Below are 26,503 nucleotides of genomic sequence, written 5' to 3' on the forward strand. Positions count from 1 at the left end.
TATTTCAGAACTTTAACCCACGGCAACAGTTTAAAAGTAGCCAAATTCCATGGAAAAACCGCAGACTTTTATTTGCTGCTCAACGGATCCTGAGCTCATTGACAAATATCTGATCTTGTAAGATGTGCTCCTTTACAGAGAGTGTGCGTGATCGTCAAATCCAAAGTGGAAGTGAACAGCGAGTGCTCATTCAAAAGCCATTTCAATACCCCGCATATTGATTGACAGCGGCTCTCTGATGCACCAAAATTAGATACAAATATTATTTACGCTGTAATTTGCGGTGCGGGTCGATATGCACAGACGAACTGCGGCTCCAATAGTCAAGACTATTTCGACTCAATTCGATACCCGCTGATAGGCAGCTGCTTTCAAAAGGTTCTTATTTGCGTTCCCGCTCTGTAGTCTGAACATTTTCATTTTTAAAATGTTCAGAATTTTTTATTTAGCTGTAGAAACATTTCTTGAGGCATTGCAGCATCTAGAAAACATGCTGATTGGGTTTTCATGCACATTTCCAAGGTCATAATCATACTTACAGTCTCCTCAGAGCCATCAGGCCATGAAACGCACCGGGGGCAATTCTGCTAATGAGATTACTGCTGAGATCCCTGAAGACAGACAGAAAGAGAAGAGAGATTTCTATTTCAAATAAATGCTGCTCTTTTGAACTTTCTATTCATCTGTGAATCCTGAAAAATAAAATGTATCACAGTATTTTTAATCAGATAAATGCAGCCTTGATGAGCAGAAGAGACTTCTTTCAAAAAAAACTTACCAACCCCAAACTTTTTAAAATATATTTTAATGAATTCATTAGTAGTATTTGTACAACAGATAAAAAAACACTGTTAAGAAGGAGAGAGATATTTGATCCTTTTTTTCCAAACATATAGAAACATAAACCTATATGGAAGCTTGTTTTTACCACAAAAAATAAAATAAAATAAATAAATAAACAAGCTAATTGCCATGGTTTTCCTTGCAATTCTAAGTATATATCTCACAATTTAGGCTTTTTAAAAATAAGAATAGTGAGTTTTAATCTTGCAATTCTGACTCTTTTTTTTCCCCTTAAAACTCTGATGGGGCGTTCACACCAGACGCGACTTGCGCGAATAAATCGTGCTATTCGCATAATTGGACGCTTGAACATTTCACAACAGATGCAAATTCGCGTCATGGGAGGGGCTTCAAATTGAGTAAAGAGCATTTTTTACAACTTACCAGATTGTCCGACCTCCTCACTCACTTTCTTCCAAGCAAGATCCTTTTTATTCCTGTTTCTATAAAAGTACGAAGATGTATCGTATAGCTCCGGGTATCCACATACAGCGACAATGATTTTGTCATCCATTGTTGTTTCGGATTTCTGCCTCCACTCGCTACGTCGTAATCACGTCACTACTAGAGCAAGCTCCTGATTGGTTAACGCGGCGCGAATATTCGCCAATGTTCAGATTTTTCAACTCGCCCGAAACGCTCAATTCGCACCGTCTCATTCGCGCGAATCACACCGGAGGATGTCTATCGAGTCTTTGCATTGACTTAACATGTAAATCACTCGTGCTTAACTCTTCATTCGTGTCTGGTGTGAACGCACCATGAGTTTATATCTCACAGTTCTGCTTTTTGTTTCCACCACAGATTTTTTTTTTTAAAAAGGTAACTGCAACTTTGTCTTATATATGACGATTATGTGACTTCTCACAATTCTAACTTTTTTTTTAATAACAATTCTGACTTTTTTTCTCAAAACTGTGAAAAAAAAAATCTGAATTGTGAGAAAAAAAAGTTTCAATTACATTTTTTTTTAAAGTTCCCCTATTATGGATTTTTGTAAATGAGCTTTCATACAGTGTGTAACAACTCTAAGTGAATGAAAACATCCTGCAAAGTTTTAAATCTGAAAGTGCACTGTGCATAAAGTTATTGTCTCTCAAAAGAAAGAGTCGACTCCGAGTCATAAAAACGAGTCGTTTTTAAAACGAATCCCAAGCCGTTTCATGTTGAAGTCAACATGAAACATTAGCATATTGCCGCCCACTTGTTGGTGTTTTCGCCTTGGTCTGAATGAAAATGCAAATTCATTCTTTGCCACTAGGTGCAGCTTTTTTGTAACGCTGAACACAAAGTAACACAAAGCAGCACTGCGCTCACAAACGCTGCTTTATCAGGCATTACAGGCGAGATGAGATGAAAATGATACCAATTGACCAATCACCGCTGATTAGCGTCACACAGAGGAGGGGTTTGGAAAAATTAATCATTGAGGGAGTCGTTTGGGAGTCGTTGAGCAAGTATGGTAAAAATAAATGCATATTATAAGACAACAAAAGTTTTTTGACCTTGCATGCATGTTGTTGGGGACTCCCAAAACCAAAATATGAACCTTTCATAACCTATAATAGGAGCACTTTAAATTTCATGGTGGAACTGGACTTCTATACAAAGCTGAATGCGTTCAACTTTGACCGACTGTCTCAGACCAAGTGCACTAAAAATACATGACGCGGTATCAAATTGTGACTCCTGACTTTCCTCTGAGGCCAAAACAAACTTCCTGAAATTGTGTCCCTGTGTTTCCCGTGTCTGAAGGGAGTGACAGGAATCTGAAGGAGGACGGAGTCAAACACAAGACATCTGCAGGCCGTCAGAACCGTGCAGGAAAAATGTCACAAGACATTCTGTCCTTTCATAATCCATCTTTCTTGGAAGATCAGATGCTTCTTCTCTCCTGTTTGGTTGTTTGTAAAGCCACGAGCAACAACTGAATGTTTCAGGAGCTTTTCAAGAACAAAATACCCTTAATATGCATTTCAAATCACTCATCTGGTTATAAAATCACAGTTCTCTGGGCTTCTGGATTGATTAAATGTGGTTAATGTGAAATATTTAAGGCTCAAGTGTGACGGTCATTACTGCTGATGAATGGCTTCTGCCCGGCTCTAATGGTGTGTGACTCCAGTCAAACGCTACGTTCAGAAACACTTCTGTTCAGCGCCATTAAACTTTTCCGTTCATCCCACTTGTTTCCAGAGCTTGAAGGAAAAGAGTTTGCATGCCATCTTTCATAAGAATTTAAGGCCTTAAAAGTGCCATCAGTCTATTGTACATAAAGCAAACAAATATATAATGCTTGTGTCATGCATATAGTGTTTGGGTCAATCTGACCCACATTTGGATGTCTAATTTAAACTATTTATTTCTTCTTGAAATTTAGTGACTTTTTCTAATTTTTGGTCATGAATGTGCATGCGAACTTTAAACACACAGATGTGTTTGGGAAAGCCTGTACAAACTTTGGTTACATCAATGGTGTTCAAATCGACCTCCACTGGTTTCTATACAAATCACCTCAAATCAACACTTTGAAAAACAGCAAAAAGCCAGGTAAATAAACAACAGAAAACCTTTATTGTAGCTCGTCAAAGAATGAAACTGTATGAAATGTATGAAAACTCTTAATCATCCAGGTAGAATTCACCGTTTCTTCTGCTATTTGAGTATCACAGTCAAAAACTGAAATTATGGTTTTGTTTGTTCGTTTTTTGGATCTCAATTACTAGTCTGTTTCAGCACTGAATAGAAGCATGAGAAACCCATTTTATCTTCACAAGGTTTTGAAAACAGACATAAGAAAAAGGCAGTGGCTATTTACACCACATGCAAATAGCAATAAATACTATCTACACCGAGTACAATTAATGTTAGATACTATTTCTATTTAGTTGCAGTCACTTGCAGTGTGCAAAGCAGTCACAAAAAAAAAAAAAAACACCTGAAGGAAATGTCTTTATTTTATGTCTGCGCCGCTACTTTTAAACAAAAATGTGTGGGTCAAATTGACCCTAAACATAAAGGGTGTATGTATATATATATATATATATATATATATATATATATATATATATATATAGAGAGAGAGAGAGTGAGTTGTAAATTTATTTGCACATGTTTTTGTATATATTATGTATTTATTATGGCTGTCAAATTTATTTATTTATTTATATATATATATATATATATATATATATATAGTTTTTTAAACTGACTTTTAAATGAAGCGTGTAACTTTTTTTATTGACTTTTTATTTATTTATTTTATTATTATTTACATGAAGGGTGTAACTGTTTTTAACACATTTAATTATTTACAAATAAATTGATTATTTATACATTTATAAATAAATTTATTTAAATATTATTTATGTTAAAATTGGACCCTTAACATGAAGGGTGTAACTTTTTTTTTTAACAACAGGATCATATTTTATCATATTTCATATTTTTTGACAAGCTACAATAGAGGTGTTCTGTTTCTTGTGTGAATTTGTGTGAATTGCATGGAGTCCAATGGGGTTCAATTTGACCCCAACACAACAGTAGTACCCAGATTTCAACATAAGGGAGTGAAAAAATATTTGCTTTATTGGTGTTCCTCTAATTCCTTTAACTCATAATAAACAGGAGAAAATCCTAAGAGACTCGGCTTCATGCTATGTGTCTCTAGCTGCCATGACTCACAGGGTCGGTCAATTACTGCTGTAAAGCTTCTCAAATTAAAGCCTGTTTGACATCGAGATGTTTTCCTTGTGTCTGCACTAACTTTATGGGCTTTGTAGAGAGTTAAACTCCTGACGAACTTCCCCAGTCACACCTAATATTTCTACAGGAGACTCCATTCATCCTGACCTAAAGGTGGCAGCACACGACACTAATGTGTAGATTTATATCCTTTCTTCTTTTAGTAATAGTTTCTTCCAGAACGTCCCACAGGAGGAAGGCAATTAATGGAGTGAACGAGCGGATTAACCGAAACTAACAAACAGCAGACGCTGCGGAGAGCAGAACTGAATCCCTCTCATTAGTGAGCATCCAGCAGCGCTTTAATGACACTTCTGAGGGGATGATTTCACTAAAACAGCACGTCATGTTGAGAAAGCACTACATATTTAAACTATCTGTTGGGAAAGATGTTCAGAGTTCACAGCGACTCGAGATGTGCTTCTGTAGAGCGTCAAGACCTGTCAAACATTACAAAACACAAAGAGAGACAACTGTAGGAAATGAAGTTCAGGGGCATCAAGAGCCAGACGAAATCTGATTGGCTCCTTCAGTGATTGGTCATGGAAACGCAAACGTTACAAAATAACAACTGCACACTGTTTAAAACTGTTTTTAAGAAGGTAAAATTATGAGAACAGATTTTTTTCATTGTCCGCGTTATAGACATTTATTGTTAAACGTCTCATTATGGGCTGATTAATAGTATTTTTATCTCATATTTTAATTATTGACTGACAAAAGTTGAAATGTGTTTTTGTACTTAAATTAAGGGAATGATTTCTGAAGATCATGTGACACTGAAGACTGGAGTAATGATGCTGAAAATTCAGCTTTGATCACAGAAATCAATTAGTTTAACATGTATTCACGTAGAAAGCAGCTGTTTTACATTGTAATAATATTTCACGATTTACACTGTTTTTGACCCTCGGTGAGCAGAAAAGACTTCCTTCAAAAACATTTGTAAAAATTGTGTTTTATTAATTTGGCTCTGCTTTAAAAATGTTCAACTGTAGCAATAGATATATTAGTCTTCTGCTTCTCAGATGTTTCTCCTCTTAAGTTTCAGCAAAGATCTCAACAATCTTCCAAAAGTCTTAATATGAACTCATCAGTTTTCTCATCAGTTTCTCCTGAAATCGAATGATCGGAGCTGCTGTCCACATTCATTTCACAGCTCTAAACCTTCCCTGTATTCCTTCAGTGGAGAATTCCAGAAGAGACAAAGTTCATGCATGATGTTTTCAAAGCTGAACGAGAAAATGACGAGCAAGAGAACAATAATACTCCTTTGGGAGTGTAAAATAAAGCATTAAATGGACTGCTATTGTGTAATGAGTTACTGGTAATGACGGTGATGGGGTCAGAGCGCTTCGGTGTGTGTCCTACAATCCGGGCCAGTTCTCATCAGCCTAATTGTGGCTGTAAATAACGATGCTATTCAGAGACAGAGGAACACACACTGGACTGGAGCTGCTGTTTTGAGTTGGGACGGGACGGGTGTAAAAAGGTCACCTATGCATCCGCTGTGACATCACCGTCTGGAAACCCACTTCCTCTGGCCGTTTCCTGAAATAACAGCCTCGGTCACTATGAAGGCGACCCTGATTTATACTGGATTGATATATCAGAGCGGTTCACTGCTAACTGAAGATGGGAAATCATGTACTACATTACGTGCGATCGCAGTCTGACAGTTTTCTGATGTTGACATTTCAAATGAAATTCAGGCTAAAGCTCTGAGCTAAAGTCAACACGCTGAGAGCGATAGAAAACGCTGGCAAGATCCTGGCAAATGTTGATTTATTTTGTTGGAATTTAAGCTGATGATTCTTATGAAATATAATACAGTGTGTGTTTTGACTAAATTAAAAACAGAACAAACAAACAAATAAACAGAGATTTTATCATAAATTCATCTTTAGATCATCAAATACATTTTTTTTTATCGTTGCTATCAATTTAGCAAATTGTTAGTAAATTAAGTATAATTAAGGGAACAAATCTGCCAAGATTTAGACCAACAATAATAAAAAAAACTCACTGAAAAAAATGACCCTTAGAATATGTTATTTATTTATGTGTTTGTTTGTTTATATTTATTTATTCATTATATTTTATTTTTATTTATTTATTTATAAATATATGCATTTGTTAATTTAATTTATTTGTTAAAATAATTCTTATTTGCATTTTATTTAATTATTTAAAAATACATTTATTTATAATGTATTTATTTATTATTTTATTGGCTGTCAATTTAATTGAATTTAGTACATTTAATAAAAAAAATAAACTCAGCCAAGCAATAGACCAAAAACTAAAAAAACTAAAACATGCATATCAGCCAACAGAAAACATATTTTTGGTTCAGGAATGTTAATATAAATGAAATTAATCACATATCAAAATGAAATTTGGGCAGTTAAAAGCATAAAATCTGCATTCACTTTAGAGATTGTCTCATGAATTCATGTTTCAGAGAATACATTCTCTGCTGTGATTAAACTGACCTTTAAAAACTAAACCGGGTGCTTTTCAGTATAATTACCAATTTGCCAATGACCCAATTAAGTGATCTAAATGGTAATAAATAAAGGCACATGTTTACGCTTAGTGAATCCGTTCATCATTTCCTCAATTTGTGAAGCGTTACACCAGCAGCTGCTCTCAAAGAAAGCGTCAAGATAAAAACCACAGACGGACAAACGCAGACCAGAAGCAGAAGCAGCAGCTGAATGAGAGCGGATGCCAAACGCCACCAAAGCACTTATCAAGCGCTTCGGTCAACAGACGGAAAACATGGGAGATTTCCAGACAGACCAACCTCCTTCAGGAAACACAAAAACATGCGGCCCATTTGAAATGAAATGAAAACAAAGTTTACAAAAACAACCATGAAAACCACTTTGTGTTTCTGTAACAATGAGATCATTTGAGTCACTTTTGGGCCGCTAGATTGAATCAGCGTGAGTAAAGCATGAGCTGATGCGATCATATCTGAATCACTGCATTAATAAACTGCTTCTGACTAGCCTTAAAAGCCTGCAATAAATCAAATACACTTCCAAACAGAAATTTCAGTTCATGAAGAGATTCAAATATTCGGTAAACTATTTTTGTTGGAGAAATCCTGTGTGTGTTCTCAGGTTCACAAAACGTTCAATGCACATAGGCTATGCAATGTCCTGAAATCTCACACGGACGAGAAAACAGCCCTGAAAAGCACACAATGGACCATTTTATTTAGTCGCGTTTCAACGGTCATCAGCATCAGAAATCCTCCAAAGTGTTTTATATTTTGATTTTTTTTTTTTTTTAAATGTATGTACATTTATAACACTATGCTTTGTATTAAATCACCTTTGCATCAAATTACAAAACAACTAGTTAACACTAATGTGAGGGTGTTTCTAATGCAGCGTCTACAGGAGTGACGGTAAATCTGACATCGTTCTCTCTTCTGACTGCTGGTATCAGTCTCTCTCAATTTCGTGAAAAATTGTTTTTTTGTTTTGTTTTTTTTTGCTATTTGAACAAATAGGAATGCATAAAATATATCTGTGTTACTCTCCCATTCACTGCTCTCTAAGTTTACCCAGCTATGACCAGTGTTGAGGAGTAACTAGTTACATGACGGAATTACGGAAATTAATTACAAAATAAGGTAACACTTTATTTTAAGGTGTCCTTGTTACACGTTACATGTACTTACTATTATAATAACAATAAATTATGCATAATTACATGCAAGTAACCCTAAATTTAAAAATGTGTAATCATCCTAACCCTAACCATAGAGTAAGTGCATGTAGTTAATTAAGCTTACTATGTATAATCACTGTATAAATGTATAATTACACTGTAACAAGGACACCTTAAAATAAAGGTGTAACCCAAAATAAATGTAACTGTAATCTGTTACAGTTACTGAGAACAAATGTGTAATTAAATTACAGTTACTTATGAAAATGTTAATATTACAAAGGGGGTTACATCTGAATATTTTCACACACAACCACATACATATTTATTGACAAAATATTTTCATTTGACTTGTATAATTTTTTCATGAAATCAGATAACATATTAATCTGTCATATGGTCAACTTACAACGTGCCCCTCAGATGTTACAATGTACCCCACCTACGGGGCATGTTGTCACATTTCACTTCCATTTTTTGAGGATAAATAAAGAAAAACGTATACATTGTAATTATGAAACAAAGTGATATATTTGTACTAGACTAGAAGTGAAATTACTGTGGATTTACACAAATTGAGAAAGTCAAAAAGTGTTAGGTTGTGCCCCACGTTCCCCTACATTACAGTGCATGAATATGCGCATGAATAAATTAATATTTAAGTTCCGTAAACCCCATGTTACTCATCCTGGAAAACCACTGCTAAAACATTGATATTAATATATTAATATCACTTTAATATATAAAATATACATATTCCTCACGAAAACGGTTGCTATTACATATTACTATGAATGTGTAACGGGGCTGACGAGACGTGCGGATCCAAATGCAAGCTTTTATTTACAGGCATGGTCATAAATACAGGCAGGGTCGAGCAATGGCAAACAGGTATGGCAGGGACAAGACAAAGAGTAATCCTAGGGCAAGCAAAGGTCGGTCGACAGCGAACAGTATCCAAAGGGGCTAGGCAGAGAGATAATCCAGGTACACGAGCTATAATCCAGGCAAGGGAATAAACAGAGTCCGAACAGGGAGACAGGGGTAAATACAGGGAACACAGACTAAAAAATAACAAAAGTTCCGTATCGCAGCTAACACTAGGGGAGAGAAAAACGCAGGATAATACAGGAACTGAACAGAAACACGGAATGGCACGGAAAGGGTTAATCCAGGAAACACGGGCTCTGTAGAGTTGCTACGGCTAGCAGTAAACGCATACAATACTCGGCCAGGAGGGAAACAAAGTCCAGGGTTTAAATAGAGTGTGTGATTAGTGATGCTGTGTGATCAGTGCCTACAGCTGTGTGTGCAATCAGTGCAGTGAATGATGGGAAATGGAGTCCATTGTGATGTGTGGTGTGAAAGTCCAAGTGGTGAGCGAGTGACCTCTGGTGGTGAATGAACGGAAGTGCAGACCAGATTCGTGACAGAATGTATTATTATATAAATTATAATATTTTAAATCAATAATAATAATAATAAAACTTTAATGTCAAATACACTAATTTCACCAGAAAACTGTTACTAATATGAATATGTTAATATAACTTTAATATATTAAATATACTCATCCCACTAGAAAAATGTTGCTATTATATATTATTGATATTAATATTACTTTAATATATAAAATATACTTATTCCACTGGAAAACTGTTGCTTTTAATATATTATTAAATCAATCAAATATATTATGTTAATATATGAATATTAATTTAATATACTAAATATACTTATCCCAGTGAAAAATATGTCAGATTGACAAATGCTGTAAATGTAGAGTGTGCGCTGGAAAATTCACACACATCCAAATGCATGAACGTGTCTGACACAAAATAACCCTGCTGCCCTTTGCATGAGCGGATCTGATGATCTGAGTTTGGTCTGACTCTGACTGAAGGCAGAACATCAGCAGCTCAATGCAGCGCGTCTGGAGCGCCGATAAGAGCTTGATTAAAGGACGAATCAATCGCTGAACTCAGACAGGGTCAAAGGAAAGACTTCTTCACCTCCTCACAGACAGAATCAACACTCCCCAATCTGATCCTCACGCGCTCACATTCTGCCATCATTCACGGATTGCATCATCACATCAATTACAATATATTACATTAATATAATCAGAATTAAAAATACTAATTTCACCAGAAAACTGTTGCTACTATATATTATTATCATTAATATATTATTAAATTAATTTTAATATATAAGCATATTAAAATATATTTATCCAACTAGAAAAGTGTTGCTATTACATTATTAATATTAAAATATTATTATTACTTTAATATATATTTAATATACTCATACTACTAGAAACCTGTTGCTGCTATTATATATTATTAACATTAATATTACTATATCAATAATAGAAATTTTATTAATATAACTAATATAATTAATATATTAAGCATACTCATTTCAAAACTGTTGCTATTATATATTATTAATATTACTATATCACCATGTATTAGTAATATTAAAATATATTATATATTATTAATATTAATATATTATTAAATTACTTATATTATATTAATATATTAAATATACTCATCCCACTGGAAAACTGTTGCTATTATATATTAATTGTAACAGTATATTAATATAACTTATATAACCATATTAATATATTAAACATACTAATTTCACCACAAAACTGTTTATATATATGACTAAGGTGACTCTTGTGAGAGCGGATTTTTTTATTTTTTATTTGAGGGGATCATTTTTTTTGACATTTTTCAAAAATATACATTTCTCTCACCTAAATGTTCGATCATGCAGTGCATTTTTGTTTTTACACTCGTGCAATTGTTGCAGAATAGCTTACACACAGCACAAAACAGTTGCTCAAGCAAGTGGCAAAACATTTTAAATACTTTTCTTACATTATCACAGACATTCTAAATTAAAACTTACCACTGACAGAAACAGACAGCTCTACTGCCTTTTCTTTTGCATTTAAATCTTTATTACAAGCAATCCTGCGGTTCTATTATCTATTATTGCCTTGTTTATCTAAAAGTGCTCTTTTCTTTTAAACCTAGCCAACAAGCCATATGTGTTGACTGTGAAACACAGTAGACTTTAATTATATGCATTTATGGTGTAATTACTACATTTTCGTTTTCATATTTACCGCAAACACTGCAGTTGTCACTTTAATTCAGCGCGTGCCGTGCAGCAAACTCGGTGTGGAATCAATCGCTGCACTGGTGCAGACTGCTCCTGGACCGCAACTGTGAACGCTTTAAAATCCGGGGGGAAAAAACGCACCGCATTCGCACTGCAAACGGAGTATGTGTGAACCTGGAGTTATGTGTGTGCGCTGCGAGTGTGCATGAGCGCACGGTCTCCAGAAGAGCGCGAGCTGTGAAAGGTTTAAACACTGGCAAGAATTAAAATGAAATGCAATTTATAAACTTTAGTGACAACACTGCCTGGATTGTGCAAGTGACAATTCCTGTGTCAACTGTGCAGCGTGCAGCTCGCTCATAGACAGACGCGATGTGTGGCGATTTGAAGCCATTTACGCATTTTGAGAGAGAGAGAGAGCGCGGTGATTCACTCACGCTGTTTGTGAAATTATGTCTCACAGAAAGTTTTCAAATTACTTTAAAAGTTATTTAATGAAGAAATATTGTACCTCACCTTCAGCATTATAATTATTTCACCCGCGCCGGACAGAGATTGAGATGGTGACTGCCGCACGTCATGCCAAATTTCAGCTTGAGATCGGCCTTTTTAGAGACCGCCGATCAAACATCCCCGATTATCGGCCGATAGTCGATCAATCGGAGCACCCCTAATATATATTATATATCTCAATCTCACACATCAATCTGCTCATGATGCGCATATGTAATTTTAACGATTTAAAGGAACAGTGCACCCTAAAATAAAAGCGGTTCTTTTAACATGCCACACACTTCAGGCTTCTGCTCAGGATATCTGGATGTATGTGTGCAGAAACACAGACCTGAACACCTGATAATCACCTGGACCCAGGAGCAGATCTGGAAAAACATATTTCTGATGGATGTGACTCATTTCATGTACTTATTGATATATACGTATATGGTTTCTATATGACTAGGAGCCAATTCTCCCGTTATATCATCTCTACAGCACATATAATCAGATGGAAATGGCGATTGCACTCACAGTTTCTCCAGAGCTCGCAGGCCGAGGAAAGAGTTATTCTTCAGTGCAGAGATCTTATTGTTGCTCAGGATCCTGAGGAGACACAACAACACAAACCATAAATACAGAGCAGGAGGATTTACACACAAACCGTCATCTTTACAGCCAGCAACAGATTTATACGACTCTAAATCTCTCGTCTGCTTCATATCGGCAGTGTGTTTGTGGTCAGAATGGAGAAAACAAAACATCTCCAGCAACACTTTCTCTGGAAATTAACTTAGGGAAGGTTCATTAAGGCATTAATATTAATATTAATAATATTAATATTAATATTAATATATATATATATATTTATTTATTTATTTATTTTTATTTATTTATTTTTTTTCCCCTCTCTTTTTTAAAATCACAATATTAAAATGCTACAATATGTATCAATGTATAGCGACAATATTTTTTGGGGTTTAGTTCACCCAAAAATTAATGTTCAGAAATATTTAATTTAGGCTTTTACTTACATATAAATGTTGGTCAATGCCAGTGTTATTATAGTTAACTAAAACTAAAAACATTAAAAAAAAACTGCATTACCTGAAATAAAATAAATGTTAACTGAAATAAAATAAAATATGAAAGACAAACTTGTTTCAGCTTGTTGCCAAGGCAACATTTCTATTTTTTGTTTATTTTAACTTGTACTAAAATAACTAAAACTGAAATAGTTAATAAAAATATATATATATAAAAAATAAATAAATAAAAAAAACTACAATAGTATCTCAAAGATACTAAAATACCAACGCACATACAAAAAGCACACAAATATGGTGAACCTGAAAGTTGTTGTTACTGTTTTAAATTTTTATAGTTTTTATTAATTATTATCCCGGTTCTAGTCATTTTTAGTAAGTAAATGAAAATGAGAAATGTTGTCTTGGAAACCAGCTCAGGGCTCGCAAAATCGCTAGCCCGATGTCCCGGGGCTATTGTGTTTTCCAGTCGGGCTACCAAAATGTATCACCGCCTGCCCGATGGGCTCCTTAAATACAGATCTCTCGCAGGTCCTTATAAACTCTGAAAGTGAGTTGTATCAAACTTAAGGCCATAAAAAGTTTTAAATACGTTAAATGGTATAAGAAATGTCTTAATTATAATTTCTAGAGGTCTTACAGTTGGGGACGGAAAGACAAGAGTCGCGATACGGCAGGATTAAACTTCAAAAGTCAACGATGTCATTGAATAAATATGAGTTCTGCACGCTTCAAGTCAAAACGCGGCACGGATGTCTTTATGTGAATGTATCTGAAGGGAACCGACTGTCCTCAGAAATGTGTCATTGGCATTTTAATTTCATCTAAACTATAATTCCTGATAAAGCAGCGTTTCTGAGCGCAGAGCTGCTTTGTGTACAGCGTTTCCAGGGAAACTCGTGGCAGAGAATGAATTTGCATTTCCAATAAGCCTTTCTTGCTGTTTATGGTCAGATCGATGCAAATATCAACTTTTTACGCAGCAAACACAGAGTTGTAAATGAGAAAGAAGTTAATATGCCTTCAAAAAATTTAAACAAATTTAAACAGTAATATTTATACATTTTAAATTAACATGATTTATATGCTTGATTTATCCCTTTTCATAAAAATGGTCTATAGCCTGAAATGCTGAAATATTTGTTTTTGTGAAAACCTGTATCTGAACTGTAAATCATGTAATTTTATGGCTCAATACTGTATGTTACCATAGACATTGTCCAGCCCCGCTCATACTGTGTTCATTTTCCTTGTGCAGCTCTTAAAATGGGTCATAAATTGCCTTAAATTTATTTTTAAAAATTCTGCAGATACCCTGTAAATAGTGAAATAAGATTCCTTCCTTCATATTTGTTGATATTTGTGTATTGAAAATATTTTTGATTTGACATTTAAACTCCTATCTGTTTTTCTATATTTAAAAAAAAAAAAAAAAAAAAATATATATTTTTAATTCGGGCTGGTTAAATTAATTTTCGGGCTACCAAAATCTGAAGAGAAATTTTGCGAGCCCTGCAGCTAAAATAAGTTTTTTGGTTTTTTCCCCAAGTAACTTAATTAAAAAATATTTTGGTTTTCTTTAAAGTTCCCCTTTTATGGATTTTTGTAAATGAGCTTTCATGCAGTGTGTAACACAGCTCTAAGTGAATGAAAACACCCTGCAAAGTTTTAAATCTGAAAGTGCACTGTGTATAAAGTTATTGTCTTTCAAAAGAAAGCGTTGACTCTGAATCATTGAAACGAGTCGTTTTTAAAACGAATCCCAAGCCATTTCATGTTGACGTCAACATGAAACATTAGCATACTGCCGCCCACTTGTTGGTCTTTTCACATTGGTCTGAATGAAGATGCAAATTCATTCTTTGCCACTAGGTGCCACTTTTGGAGCGGTAAAAATAGCAGTTTCCCCGGTAACGCTGTACACACTGCACTGCACTCACAAACCTGCTTTATCAGGCATTACAGGCGAGATGAGATGAAAATGAGACCAAATCGACCAATCACCGCTGATTAGCGTCACGCAGAGGAGGGGTTTGGAAAAATTAATCGTTGAGCGAATCGTTCGGGAGTCGTGGAGCAAGTAAGGTAAATAAATGTATATTATAAGACAATGAAAGTGTTTTCTGACCTTGCATGCATGTCAACCTGTTGTTGGGGACTCCCAAAACCAAAATATGTACCTTTCATTACCCATAATAGGAGCACTTTAAACTATTGTGATAGTACTGAATCATGTATAGAACCGAATTGTGACACGAGTGTATGGTTACAGAAGATTATTTCCAGACATTCACCAGCCAAATCTTTCTAGACTATGAAACTCAAATTCATGTTCGCATGTATAGTTCCTCTGGAATAAACACACAGACCTTTGAAATGCACTGACTGAACAATCACATTTCTGACCTAAACCACAACAGAAATAAAGCAGAGCAAAAGCACTTATCGTAAACTTAAACATTACAATCAAAACACAAATGCATACTCGCACTACAAATATGACGTCCACCTGCAACCATGTGCAAAGGATTCTCATCATGTAAAGCGCATCTGATATAATGCCCTGTTTGTGATTAATTATCCAGCAAACAGGACATTATATCAGATCTGCTTTACATGCGTGACGAGACCCTTGTGTCACACTCACACACACACACACACACACACACACTGAAGGTCATGCGTCTCTAACGGTGATCATGTGTGAATGGGTTCATGCAGTAATGCAGCACACATCACCTCCGTCACGCATGCATTCAAACAAACCACTGATCAGACAGTTTCAGACGCACACGCCAATCACACACATGATGAAGACAACACGCTCACAAAATAACTAGAAATAAAAGTGAGAGACATCCTCCAGCAGTACAGATGAACACAGGTTATACAGGCGCTGGGAACTATTTATTTTAGGAATAATTACACCAGGGTTATTAGGTTAAATCTAAAATCATAAAGTTAGACAAACAAACAAACAAACAAACATAAGCTAGTTGGCAAGGCAACCTTTTTGTTTAGTTTAACTCAAAGTACTAAAACATCCAAAAATAAAACTTAAAAATAAAATTAATAAAAACTATTTAATAATAATGACAAAAACACACCTTGAATTTACAAAAAATTTAAATGAAAAGTTAAAATGACTAAAACAAAGTTAAAGTGAAAACCGAAAAAAATAATAAAAATAATAATCTAATTCAAAATATTAAGAAAAACTATAACAGTACCTCAATGAAACTAAAACAGACACTAGATTCTGAAGACACCTTGAGCATTTTATTTATTTTTTTTGCTGACATTTGATTGGCTGACATGTCTGTGGAGGGCGTGTCTGTATACAGGCTTTGGACTAAGAAAAAGTGATGCAAAAACCATTAGTCTTGTTTTCCAGTAACAACAACGACAACAATACTTTACCAATTTATTCTTAAAATAAGAAAAACCCATTTCCCAGTGAGGTATATGTAATTAATATTTTTCATGTTATATAATATATAATGTTTATTTATTTAGCTTTTTTAATCAATTAATTATTTATTAATTTTTTTAATTAAAGTAAATCAATGGTAGCATATTTCATTACCTATTAAAATTAGACTAATTAATATTAGTAATGTTATATAATATTTTCAAATATTTGATTTATTTTTTCTTATTTCTGCTATTTTAATTGGCTTCAGATTTGAAATGCATGCACATACTGATCTATTGGTCAATCAATGAATTAACATATTACTAATTAAAGCACTTCTTGAAGCACTGAAATTAGTCTAGAAAAATGAGGTCATGTGAGAAGAATGTCATGACTTGCACTAATCATTTCCAGAAGATGACTTGTTGTTTTGTATAGCGTGTGAAAGCTGTTGTGACAATGAGACATCTGAAATGTAATATTTTTTATAACAGAACCATTTATAATGTTTTTTGAGACTCCATCTGCTGCAAATTCAAGCACGTTATTCCTCCGTGTCTGAGTGCATGTACTGCGGATGTAACAGCGAGTTCAGTGTTTGTGTGTGTTAAGTGTGTTGTGTGTGTGTGTGTGTGTGTGTGTGTCACAAGGTCACTCGCCCCCACACGCCTGTTTCAGGCCTCTGTCTAACATCCAGGAAATGGCAGGCAAAACATAATTGTACATTATGTAAACAGTGCATGCCGAAACTCCAGCGACCTTCCAACTTTCTATTTACAATATCAATTATGTTCTTCAAGGATAAGCAGTGAGAGAGAAAGAGGGGCAAATTAAATATTGTCTTTCTCGGACCGCCGGAGCAAATGGTCTGTGTCATTGAGTGTGATTTAATCCAGCAGCTAAAGGTTATGAGTCCACACACACACACGCACACACAAACAAAAAATACATATTTGCCAAAACATGCATTAAAAGCACACTGTGTGAGATACTGCATCTGGTAATGCAATGCATCTGACTATCATTTCCCCACTGATGAATGAACCTGCAATTAAACTTTTAGATTTTAAAGAACTCTGCATTGATTCCTTATCTTGACTGTATTCAAATATTTTGACACAAAACTAAAAATGCAAAAACAACTGACTGCATTCTGGTGCTTTATGCAATGATAACATTTATTATGATGCATACTGTTTTACACGCTGATGTTATTGACATACTGTAACCGTGGGAGCTTGTTTCCACCACAGGATAAAAATAAAGGTAACTGCAATTTCTTTATCTCACAATTCTGCCTTTTTTCCTTGTATTTCTGAGAAAAAAGTTGGTATTGTGAGATATAAACTTAGAATTTTGAAATATAAACTCAAAATTCCAGATACAAACTCAAAATTGCAAGATATAAACTCAGAAATATTGAGATATAAACTCAAGAATTGAGAGATATAAATTAAGAGATTTTGAGAAATACAAAGTTTGAATTGTAAGAGAAAAAGTCGCAGTTACCTTTTTTAATGTTTTTATTCAGTGCTGGACGCAAACTTCGATACAAAACAATATTTCTTCCTGTAAAGCTGCTTTGAAATGATGCATATTATGAAAAGCGCTTTACAAATAAATTTGATTTGATTTGACTGTCTGTTTCTAATGAATCTGTAGGCAGTCAATTCTGTTTAAAATTCAATTAGCAATGAACTAGTATTTCATTACGAAGGCAGCGAGTGATTTTTTGACATCATTCACACACGCAGCATTACCTCGACGCTCCCTCCGGCGATCTGAAGCCGTCCTGCGCCGCTCTATTATTACAAGAGCGACAGAATAAAAATACGCTGAATTACGGCGGTCCGCAGGCACCAATCACAGATCACAATCTCAACTATTACAAACATCCCGATGATTTCCAACCTCCACGGCCGAAACGCTGCGGCCCCAGTGTTTTTCTATAATATCAGGTTACTAGGAACAGCTAACCAAAATAACATATTTCATATCGACTAACATTGACCTTGGACACGAAGCAGATTTAGCTGTGGAGCGCAAGCGTGTGTTAGGAGAGTCCTGAAGGACCACGCCACAATTACAGCAAACCCGGTCTGAAACCAACAGCAGCATGAATGCAGAAACAATAAAGAGCCAGACAGAGCCACAGAGACTACAGCAGGACCGGCACTTTCTCTGAGATGCTTTAAAGAACCGCATAAACATCACGCTACAGGGTAAACATTTACAGTAGTACTACGGTACACACCGAATTACCAGTGTATTCCAGCACACAAACAAACTAACCAGTTATGTGCAACAATAAAATCACCTAAGGACAAGTTTCTTATTTGTAATGAGACCAACAACCTCCTGGAGACCTTACATGCAATATCAAAATATAGAGTATAAAAATTAAGGGGGGAATAAAACTAACCAAAGTATAATCATCAAAAACATTTACTAAGCTATTTTAGTATTTTCACTATCATTTAAATAAAAGTTCCAAAATAAAAGTTTTTGTTTACTTAATATATGTGTGTGTACTGTGTTTATTTATTATGTATATATAAAGACACACACATACAGTAAATATTTAGAAAATATTTACATGTATTTGCATGTATATATTTATATTCATATAATTTAAAAGGATTGAGGTTGGTAAAATTATTATTATTTTTTTTAAAAGACGTCTCTTATGCTCATCAAAGCTGCATTTCTTTGATACTACAGAAAAAAATTACAATTTAAAACAGTACACATACAGTTTTCTATGTGAATATATTGTAAAATGTAATTTATTTCTGAAAATTCAAAGTTGAATTTTCAGCATCATTACTCCAGTCTTCAGAGTCACATGATCTTCAGAAATCATTATAATATGCTGATTTGCTGCTCAACAAACATTTCTGATTATTATCAATGTTGAAAACAGTTGTGCTGCACAATATTTTTGTGGAAACCATGATACATTTGATTTTTCTGGATTCACAGATGAATAAAGAGTTCAAAATAACAGCATTTATTTGAAATAGAAACCTTTTGTAGCATTATACATGTCTTATATATATATATATATATATATATATATATATATGTGTATGTGTGTTTGATATATTATATATTACCCATTAATAAAATATATAAAATATTATGCATTTAGCAGAGTAAGCACTTCATTTCCCAGAATGCATTAAATGTATTAAAATTTGTACACATTGCGATTTGGTAAATTGCTCATTCTGTCAATTCACATCTTAATTAAACTCCCTTAGTTCAGTGAAAGGTGTGAGGTGAGGCATTTACAAGAGTAAAATCTCAAACTCTGCTCAGATCCGACCTGCAAATTACAATCAGTCCTAATGACGTGGGCGTGTTTGTAGCATTAGCTGATTTGCATGAATGAATCTGGTGCTAAAACAACACCGATGCAAATAAACACCGCTGCCTCATTCTGAGCGAATCCCTCGCTGTTTATTTCGCCGCTACACGATCATCAATATCCATCTAAACCAGTGTGAAAACACAGCTAAAGCTCTCATCACACTCTCAGCTCCACGGCCCTTCAGGGGCCCCGTTAACACACATTCACCAGATCAGACAGAAGCTGTTTTATGATATTTAGGAAAGCTGGAACGCTTTAAATAACCCCAGCGTTCAGCGGCCGGTGAGAGGGAGGCAGAGGCGACGCACCGCTAATGTATCCTTGGCAGACGCACTGTTTTCCTTTCTTAACATTTTTAGGCAGTCGACACTCCAGACGCTCTCAGACACATTCTTGGGTTTTCTGCACAGCACAGACGGATTCATTAGTGTATCAGAGTACAATTCATTTACTGCTCCATCTGAGTCATGACGAGCAAAACCTCTACGTGACTGACCGCAAACACTGAGATAAAACAATCAACAACAGCCTCTGCAAGATGATAAAAGAAAAACATGATGCATTTCCAAAGGGTTTAAAGAGCAGTTCACTCACAGGTCGTTCCAAACTGCGCACATTTTGTTACACACAGTCATTTTTAACTAGAAAAGCAATGTTCAAAGGTCTTGAAATCGTATTGTTTTATTTTGCACAACAACAAGAAGGAAATGCTTCTGATTAAAATAGTAATTATAAATGGGGTCAGTATGATTTTTCTTTTTCTTTGAAGAAATTAGTATTTTTATTCAGCGAGGATGCATTAGATTGATCAAAGTCTTCAAAATGTTCAAAAGCCTTGACATTTTTATCATTTTATTTTGCACAACAACCAGAAGGAAATGCTGCTGATTAAAATAGTAATTAAAAATGGGGTCAGTAAGATTTTTTATTTTTATTTTTTTTTGGCATTATTTATTTTATTCAGCAACAATGCATTAAACTGATCAAAGGTGATTTTTATTAAGTTTTTTCATCTTGTTTTCCAGTACAAATATCTAAACATTCATAAAATCAACTTGTTTTCTGAAAAAAACTAATATATATATATATATAAATAAATAAATAAAACACACAAGTAAAGTGAGTTTTTGCTTAAAAGCAAAAACTAATATCTGCCAATGGATGGAGTCAGAAAAAGTCACTAAAATCAAAGGGAAAACAAGTTTATTTTTCTGAGTCCTCTGTCAGATATTTGTTTTAAGCAAAAACTCACTTCTCTCAGAAAACAAGACTTAATATCTCATGTCATTTTGCCTTATCCAATAAATGTATTTTGATTTAATAATGTTTAAACATTTGTATTGGAAAACAAAAATATTAAATTAAATTTTTTTGCAGTGTATAATGTTACAAAATATTTCTATTTCAAATAAATGCTGTTCTTTTGAACTTTCTATTCATCTGTGAATCCTGAAAAATAAAATGTATCAGTTTCCACAAAAAATATTCAGCCGCACAACTGTTTTCAACATTGATGATAATCAGAAATGTTTCTTGAGCAGTAAATCAGCATATTAGAATGATTTCTGAAGATCATGTGACACTGAAGACTGCAGTAATGATGCTGAAAATACAGCTGCGCATCACAGAAATAAATTACAGTTTAACAGATATTCACACAGAAAACAGCTGTTTGAAACTGTAATAATATTTCACATTTTGTTTACTGTATTATTAATCAGATAAATGCAGATTTGGTGAGAAGAAGAGACTTACTTAAAAAAATTAAATAAAATAACATTTTTACCAACCCTAAACTTTTGTATGTTCACTAAATTTTTATATTTCCTAAAAATTTTGGACCAACATGACGGTGCGTAAATGATGAACTTTACACTGTATTACACTCAGATTTCATCAACAGAACTGTGTGTCATCATCTAATGAGAGGAAATCTGCAGTGATTTCTGCCAAACCAGAGGAAACTCATCACACACTCACATCGTGCTTCTTAATATCAGAGCTCACAGTGTGTTTTCTCACCGTCTCAGGCTGAAGTACAGTATGAGATCACGCGGTTATTTCCATCTGTTACTGCGCTGCCCTGCAGGTCTTCAGACTGTCATTTCACATTAATGATGACAGACATCTCAGCATGTTTGACGGATGTCCTCCAGTGACTCTCTCCAAAACTACACCCAAACATCAAGAGAGCGGATGTGAAATATTGATGAAGAAGCAGCGCTGAGTTCAGTGAGAGACCGCACCACTGAACATCACTGCCATTTATCTTACTGTACTTCAGAGTTCAATTTAACATTTAGAGAAATCCCTTCATTTCTTCTGTCAAACACACGTGAAAATGTTTAGTAAAATGTTTATGCTGTTCTAACCTAACATTACTTCTAAAGTCTTATGAAATCATATTTTATTTTATTGTCAGGTGGTGACAAATATAAACTTAGTTCTTAAGTCTTAAAGTAAAATAAATAAATAATTTGGAATAATTAAGATTTTTTTAAATGTTTTTGAAAAGTCTCTTCTGCTCACCAAGGCTGCATTTATTTAATCAAAAATACAGTTAAAAATGTGAAATATTATTACAATTTGAAATAGCCATTTTCTATGTTAATATCTGTTAAACTGTAATTTATTTCTAAAGCTGATCCTTTTTGCCGTTCAGTTATCATTAATTATTATTGCTCAGTTATTAATGGTAATGTATGACGGTTTCCACAAAAAGATAAGGCAGGACAACTGTTTACAACATTGATAAAAATCTGAAATGATATATTTTATAATATATTCACATAAAAACAGCTATTTTAAATTATAATAATATTTCGCCATTTTTACTGTATTTTTAAACAAATAAATGCAGCCTTTGTGAACATAAGAGACTTTTCAAAAACATTTTAAAAAGAAAAAAAAAATCATAATTACTGCAAACTTTTGATGTATATTTAAAGGGAAACAAGTGAAAAATGCAAGCAAAAATATTTTGTTCTAATATTAAGAAAGACAATCTTGACAGATCAGTCTGTCTTTTGTGTGACTGATATCAGACTGAAATCAGTCCTCGATTCATATATCTGAGAATCAGAACTCCTGGCTATAAAAACTGACTCTGAATCACTGAATCACACGAACTGACTCTGAATCATTGAATCATACCAACTTTTGTAGTAATAAAATAGTAATAATTTCAAACTTTTGACTGTTAGTGTAATTTGACATCAAGGTGGAGTTAAATTAGGGTTTTGGGGTTTGTCTTAATTATAAAAAAACTAGTAATAAGTGAATAGAAAATTATTTGCCAGCACCTGACCAATTAATACTAGCACTTACCTGTTCTATTCTATTCTATTGTATTTGAAAAATAAAACTCATGTTTGGTGGATATTTCACCTGGAAACTGCAGTAAAGTAAAGCAAACCTAATGTGTTTAATGTTTGCAAAAATGCATGCAGAGTTGTGTAAAGAGAAGAATTCAGAAAAACCCTAAAGACGAAATAAAAGAGAAGTGCGCTGGAGAACATCCTAAATCGATTCACATAAAAGAGGTTTCTTTTTTCTAATGAATGAAAGGACATGAATTAAACACGAGTATCTGCTCCGTCTGTTGCGCTTGCAGAGCGAAGCATCTGATGCTCGAGATGTTTAACGAGGGACTACTCTAAACACGTCTGAGGAGAAAAGAGGAGGCGTATGTGAGCTCCTGCGCGTTTATTTATCCTCCGCTCAGAAACAAAAGTCAGACAAGGGAAGTCAGCGCAGAATCACGAATGTCACGCTTCCTAGAGCAGGAAAAAGACTTCCTGAGCAAAACAAGCCACGGATCAACAGCAGCTGATGGAGGATTTCTGGAGGTTCAACACAACTGGAGTTCAATTTTAAGTCAGAAACCCTGAGTATAAGCTCGGTCACATGACTCCAAGGTCCGAAAACTCTTTCAGTCTTTATTTAAAAACATGAAAGTCTGAGTTAAAATAGTTTGCAAGAGCGTGATTATAAACTCACCGAGGCTGTGAAAGCGACTAGTTAGTAGATGAGCTCATCTGTTCAATGTCCAGACAACATGTTTATACACTTGTTTGCCTTTTTCAAGACAAATAAAACCTTCTTGTTCTTCTAAATATTACTGATGCATTTTATGTCACTGAATGCATGAATATACAGAAACTTCACAGCAACCCGACAAAATAAAAGTTTGGTCTGACTTGAAATCGTGACAGAATAAAATATATTTTAAAATTTTATATAAAATAATTATCAAGAATATAAATAAATAGGATGATCAATTTTAATAAAATGATTAGTAAAACGTTATTTTTAATGAATAATCACACTATTATTCTTTCATGTTTTAATTTTAACAGTAAACCACTTTTGTGCAACACTTTGCCAAAAAAAATTAAAGATTTGTTTAATTTTCATTTGATTAAAAGAGAAATTAAATTAACACTTTGTCTTCATTTGATTGCTAGAAAAATTAACAAAACAAAAAACATTTCACAGGGCACTGTTATTGTAAAAAAAAAAAAAAAAAAATGAAATGAAATAGAATCCAGAAAAATTAAAATTTGAAAACATAGAATTTGGTTAAAAAAAATAAAATAATAATAAATATTAATAATAATTTGTTTTTTGGTTAAACTTTTAATAAATTGTTGTTAAACTGTGTAAGTTTCATGATTTCAGTTAATTAGACATGCTTTTGGATTATTAAAAAGACTATAAAAATAAAAAAGGGGGGAAATGAAATTCAGTAAAATTAAAATAGAAAAAAAATTAATTTGGAATAAATAAATAAATAAAAATGATTTTGAGAGGGGAAAAAAAACGTCATAGGGCTCTACTTAAAAAAAAAAAAAAAAAAAACACTGAATTCAGGGCAGTGCAGCTGGAAATGTTAAAATACAATTAATTTCCAGGTTTTGGTCTACAAAAATACACCATCCCTGCTGCACTCTATGATGAATAGAATTATAGTGTATTGATGAAACTCTGAATTTACAATAATGGAGGTCTGGGAAAGATGCAGTGATCAACACGTGTGACACAAATGAAATCTCTCTAATATTTGAGCTTCTTTACCTAGACTCAAGGCAATTCATCAAAGAGCCAACATTAGTCATAACACACAATACTAGGTTTATTAGACAACTAGAGAAGCATCACTACCTTCACTAGTCCTTCACTATGTGCTACAACTCATCCAGTTTTGTCCACAAAACTCTTTTCAAGCATTTAAACACAAACCTTCAGGAGAAAATCAAACAGATCATGAGAAAGAAATGCAGCGAAGTGTCCAAACTTTGGACTTCTAGTGTAATTTCTCCCTCGTGGCCTGTGAAAGATGTTTGAATGGACTCAGAGGCTGAACATCGCTTTACGACTTTTGGCTCTTGAGCATTTGAGAACTAAACAACAAGTTTCTGAAGAAACTCTACAAGAGCTGTAAAAACACAAAAGCACCGAGAACATCTTCACTCCAGAAACATGTTTCAGTATTTACAGACGCAAAGCATTTCATTCCTCATTACAGAAGACAGCTTTCCAATCAGTAGAACCACTATAATTAATTCAAACAAGACTCGTATGTGTTAAAGTAATGCATAATACAAGCCCTCGCTGCAAACGCAGGTACACCGGAGAAAAACAGTCTGTGCAATTAAAAATGCATTAGCACTGGATTCCCCATAAATCACAATCAGTCTCCTCAGACTCAGTGCAGTGTCTCTACACGCTCCTTCAGTGCCTTTGCTTCTTCTTCAAGAAAGAACCTTTTTGTTGGTTTTTGGTGTTTCTTTACTGGTTCCTCAGATCTGTGTTTTGGAGTTCTTTTTATTTTATTTTTTTTATCTCATAGTCAATTTTATTTATTTATTTATTTTTGAAGCAATACTGGGGGATTGGGTTAATAGCAACTTTTTGTGTTTTTTTTTCCTCACAATTGTAAGTTTATATCTCACAGTATGGACTTTTTGGAGTTTACATTCGCATTTACGAGTTTATAACTCGCAATTATGAGAAAAAAAAAAAAAAGTCTGAATTTTGAGAATAAAAGTCTGAATGGAAAGATAAAAAGTTACAATTACCTATATATATATATATATATATATATATATATATATATATATATACATACACTGCTGTTCAAAAGTTTGGGATCAGTGAGATTATTTATGTTTTTAAGGATGTTTCTTATGCTCATCAAAGATGCATTTATTTGATCAAAAATACTGAAATAAAATTTTTTAAAAAGCTATATTGTGAAATAGTGCATGATATCATTTTGTCTTTCCTTTTTGGAAAAAAAATCAGCAAGGATGTGTTCAATTGTTTAAAATATATATATAGTAAAGACATATATTGTTAGAAAGGAATTCTATTTTAAATAAATGCTGCTCTTTTTAACTTTTTATTAAATCAAAGAATCCAGAAAAAGTATCACAGGATCAAAAAATAAATGAATAAATAAATAATAATAATAATTAATTAAGCAGCACAACTGTTTTCAACATTGATAGTAAGCATATTTCTGAAGGATCACGTGACACTGAAGACTGGAGTAATGATGCTGAAAATACAGCTTTGATCACAGCAATAAATTACATTTTAACATATATTCACATAGAAAACCATTATTATAAATTGTAATAATATTTCACAATATTACTGTATTTTTTTATCAAATAAATGCAGCTTTGATGAGAATAAGATACTTAAAATGAAAAATCTTACTGATCCCAAACTTTTGAACAGCAGTGTGTTTGT

General features: G+C 33.8%; 1 protein-coding gene across 3 annotated transcripts in view; it reads right to left on the reverse strand.

Annotated features, from left to right (window-relative positions):
* LOC131552126 (adhesion G protein-coupled receptor A3) overlaps window positions 1-26,503 on the reverse strand; it is a 166,645-nt gene that overhangs the window by 138,625 nt on the left and 1,517 nt on the right. Inside the window, exons 2-3 of one of the 3 annotated variants that reach the window (XM_058795666.1) lie at window positions 12,445-12,516; window positions 540-611 (exon numbers count right to left, since the gene is read on the reverse strand). In XM_058795666.1, coding sequence (XP_058651649.1) covers window positions 540-611; window positions 12,445-12,516 — 144 coding nt within the window. Of the gene's footprint in view, window positions 1-539; window positions 612-12,444; window positions 12,517-26,503 lie in introns of those variants that run through there. The other 2 variants (XM_058795667.1, XM_058795668.1) reach the window with 2 other exon arrangements.

The sequence above is a fragment of the Onychostoma macrolepis genome, chromosome 13, assembly GCF_012432095.1.
Source record: "Onychostoma macrolepis isolate SWU-2019 chromosome 13, ASM1243209v1, whole genome shotgun sequence".
Classification (NCBI taxonomy): domain Eukaryota; kingdom Metazoa; phylum Chordata; class Actinopteri; order Cypriniformes; family Cyprinidae; genus Onychostoma; species Onychostoma macrolepis.